At 34.8% G+C, this 4,458-nt stretch overlaps 1 protein-coding gene across 1 annotated transcript; it reads left to right on the forward strand.

Moving 5' to 3' along the window:
* The first annotated feature begins 908 nt into the window (after positions 1 to 908).
* On the forward strand, positions 909 to 2,824 carry LOC125202041 (tryptophan N-monooxygenase CYP79A68-like). The gene is made up of 2 exons (XM_048100353.2): positions 909 to 1,935; positions 2,028 to 2,824. Exons 1-2 carry the CDS (start codon positions 970 to 972, stop codon positions 2,667 to 2,669), a joined length of 1,608 nt encoding a protein of 535 aa, XP_047956310.2. The 5' UTR covers positions 909 to 969; the 3' UTR covers positions 2,670 to 2,824.
* The last annotated feature ends 1,634 nt before the right edge of the window (positions 2,825 to 4,458 follow it).

Raw genomic sequence — 4,458 nt, forward strand, 5'->3', positions numbered from 1 at the left:
CTCTATCCCACATTTTATTGGATACATGGTTTTAGTTAATATTTAGTGGTTAAATGAAGAAACAATAAGTAGGTGCGAGAAAATAGTATAGAAAATAAATAAGAGAGAGGATAAAGTAAAAAAGATAGAATGTTGTTTTTTGCAATAAAATGAAATGTCTCATTTATAGTGGGATGGCCCCAAAAGAAATACGTTTCACCTATGGTGGGATGGAGAAAGTACTAACTACTAAAAATTCCTCTATAAAAGTCAATTTGCTATTTTGGGTTGTCCACGATTTAAAAAGTTATTTATTTCTTTTCACTTTTGGTACGCGGACTTCATATTCTTGCACATTATAAAACTAATACTTTCTCCGTCCACCAATATAAAGGATTTTTAACTTGACACGAGTTTTAAGAAATATAGTAAAAATTTGGTTGAAAATGTTAGTAGAAGTTGGGTCCTACTTTTATATATTACTAGTTTTATAATAAATGTGAGTGATTTAGTTAGTAGGATGTGGGATCAATTACCAAAATTAGTAAAAAAGTAATGAAAAATTTATTGGTGGACGAAGGGAATACTAAAATATGGATCTCATATTACGGTTACTTTCTCTCTTTACTTTTATTTACAAAATTAAATAATCTTTTAAAACTCAGTGATGAGTTAAAATACTTCTTTAAATGGATGATGGGAAGAGTATGTGGTATGGATAGCCAACACGGCTGCACTGTCTTTTTCATTGATGAGCAACCGCAACCACACACAATTGTTGTATCCAAAAACGTTGTACTCCGTATTAAAAACGATATCCTATCCATATAGCAAAACATTTACCAAAATAGTAGAAACAATAATTATAATGCTAAAATAAAAATACCCTAAATTATTCTCAAGTCTATTTGCATTTGGCTCCCTTCCCTCTATAAAGCCGCACCACAAAATCACTAAAACAGAGAAAAACATTAGCTCAAAGATTCAAACATGCTTACATCTAGCATGAAAGAAGAAACAAGATTCAGCGACGAACTTCCTTCGTTGCTAGCATTTTGTTTAGTTTCACTAATATTCTTCTACATACAGAAATCTATCAAGAAAATATCAACGGTGCCGCCGCTTCCACCGGGCCCCACCGCCTACCCAATCGTGGGCAGCCTGCCCGAAATGCTTTGGAAGAAGCCCGCATTCCGGTGGATACACGATGTCATGAAACAACTCAACACGGAGATCGCCTGCATCAAGCTAGGCAGCGTCCACGTCATCGCGGTCACTTCTCCGGAAATTTCAATCGAGTTCTTGAAGAAGCATGACAGCGTCTTCGCCTCCCGGCCCGACGTCTCCTCGGCCCGCCTCGCCAGCGATGGATACCTTTCACCAGCTATCTCACCCTCCGGCGACCAGTGGAAGAAAATGAGGAGGGTGATGGTGTCGGAGGTGCTCACAAATGATGTGTTCAGACGGCTCCACGCGAAACGATGCGATGAAGCCGATCATCTCGTGAGATTTGTGTATAATCAATGCATGAATCCAAACAAAAGTGGAGTTATGAACGTGAGAGATGCAACTCGGCATTACTGTGGCAACATTATAAGGAAGATGGTGTTTAGTCAGAGGTTTTTCGGGTCAGGTATGGAAGACGGTGGCCCGGGAATTGAAGAGAGAGAACATGTAGATGGATTGTTCACCATTCTTTCATGTCTCTATGGATTCGCAATGGCTGATTATATGCCATGGTTGGAGGTTTTTGATTTGGATGGGAATAAAAAGATGATCACAAATGCAGTTAAGAATGTAAGGAAATACCAAGATCGAGAAATTGAAAAGAGAATGGAGGTGCGGAAGCTAGGGCTCAAGAGCGACGAAAATGATATTCTTGGCATTTTGATCAACCTCAAGAACTCACAAAATGAGCCTCTCTTGTCAATTCGAGAGATCAAAGCAGTCATTCTTGTAAGTATTTACTTCCCCGATGTTGTTGATTCAAATCCCGTAATATATTATTGTAACTTTATCATTGAAAAAATATGATGTTGATTTTACAGGAAATGATGTTGGCAATAATTGACAATCCATCAAATGCAGTTGAGTGGACAATGGCAGAGATGATCAATCAACCAAACATTCTTGCTAAAGCATGTGAGGAATTGGACCGAGTTGTAGGTAAGAACAGACTAGTTCAGGAATCAGATTTATCGGAACTAAATTACGTGAAGGCTTGTCTGAAAGAGTCATTTAGACTCCACCCAGTATCACCTTTTAATTTGCCTCACGTTTCAAGCAAAAACATTGTCGTGGGTGGCTATTTCATCCCTAAGGGTAGTCATGTGGTGCTTAGCCGTCCTGGCCTAGGGCAAAACCCTAGGATTTGGGATGAGCCTCTCCGGTTCAAGCCAGAAAGACACATTGTTGATGAAGTCTCAAATGTCTTGCTTGTGGATCACGATTTGCGCATGTTATCATTTAGTACCGGAAGACGAGGATGCCCCGCCCTTGAGCTTGGTTCCACCACAACCACCATGCTTTTGGCTAGACTTATTCAAGGTTTTAGCTGGAAGCAACCACTTGGTATCAATAATATTGACTTAGCTGAGTCAGAACATAGCTTGGCGTTAGCAAAGCCCCTGATTGCTCGTGCAGTGCCTCGTTTAGAGTCAAAATGTTATCTTCAACTCGCGTCAAATTAATAGCATATAGTTGTATTTGTATTAGTATTAGTATTATGTTATTGTATGTACATGTTTAATATATTTATTATTTAATAAGTTTGTATTCTAGATAAAATCCTTAGGCCGTGAAAAATTGTGATACTTGATCATGCATATGATGGTGAATATGAAATATGTCCTTCAATTTATGGAAATTAGTTCCTAGTGAAATAGCTTAGCTATTTAATATAGGAGCATTACATTTTTGTATATAATTCGCACATATGATACTTGCCATAAAACAAAAATGTTGTGTTTCATCAACACTAACGTAGTTAACGTAAGTGTATATTTATATAAACTATTTCAAGTTTATCATCGAGCGATCTAATAAATTATTGTAATCATTGTTTGTGCATTGTAGTATATTTATCGTAACATTGTAGTTTTGTAACCATAGTCCATAGTTATAAAGTTAACCACTCTAAAGCTATAACATACTTATTGCAGATTGAAGAGTTAGAATATTAGTATTATGAGTTATAAATCACAATAGTATGAAAGGAATATTATGAGTTATATCGCATCCGTGATTTATGAAGCCGCAAAATTAGACTATGTAGAGTGCGTTATATTGCTAACTCATCTTTAAATTTTAGGGATGTTAAAATGATAGGTTTTGGATCATTAAATCAAGGGACAAGATCATACAATCATGAATATACAGTGTAAAAAATGTCAATTAGGAATATTAATGTTAATTAACAAAAAAATTAGCTATGTATAACTTTTGAAAAATATCTCAAAACTTTAAATAATTATACCTATCTAAATTTAAATTATTTTTTAGCACAACATATAATAAATTAAAGATAATTTTATGAGTAATCAACGATATCTTACATGCATATGTTCCGATGTCGAAATTTAAAAAAAAATCGTAAATTTTCATTTTTCTCGACAAACGGCTTTATCAATATAGATAACATAATATTTGTAAAATATCAATATTAAATTATGTTGACATATGAAACGTATTGTGTTGATATCTTTAATACTCCCTCTGTCCCCCAAAGTTTGTCCCATTTTACCATTTTCGTCCGTCGCACAAAGTTTGTCCCACTTAGAATCTTATCGAAAGTAGACATTAAATACGCCCTCAATCTCTTCAATGTGGGACCCTTATTCCACTACACACCTTCATTTAATACAAAGTCAAACAATTTCTTAAAACCTGCACCGGGTCAAATTGGGACAAACTTTGGGGGACAGAGGAAGTACATTATATTAACATTGCGATTCAAAACCCTAAATGTGGTAGTTAATCTTACCTTTTTTATATTAAAATATGAAAAACAAAATTGCACATGACAAATTATCGACCATTAGATCTCTTAATTCGATGGTCTTAAATTAGTTGTAGTTAGCAACTAAAGAGTGAGTTAGCAATTGATCACACACCATATATCATATTGGGTTTGGATCCCCTGCTATAGCTGATAGCACACAACAATGGAGGTTGTTCCATACAAAATATTATTTTATTTTTAAATTATATTATTAAAATATTAATTTTTATTAATATTTAATTATTTGATGTGTGTATGCATTTAGCACAGCCCCTGATGTGCATAGCAGGGGATCCTTCCCCTATCATATTAGTAAATTATGTCATATTATAACTACTATATCTGTATCATCTAAGATGGTCATATTGTTAAGTGGCATGAGATTTTGGAAGGAGTTATTCACTTGAATAAAGTAGAGAGAAAAATGTAATTGAATATTTTAATGAGGAGATATAAAGTTAATTTCTAAAGTAGAAAAT

This window comes from Salvia hispanica, chromosome 2 (genome assembly GCF_029641045.1).
Source record: "Salvia hispanica isolate PSC_SH4W2 chromosome 2, Shi_PSC_v1, whole genome shotgun sequence".
NCBI lineage: Eukaryota > Viridiplantae > Streptophyta > Magnoliopsida > Lamiales > Lamiaceae > Salvia > Salvia hispanica.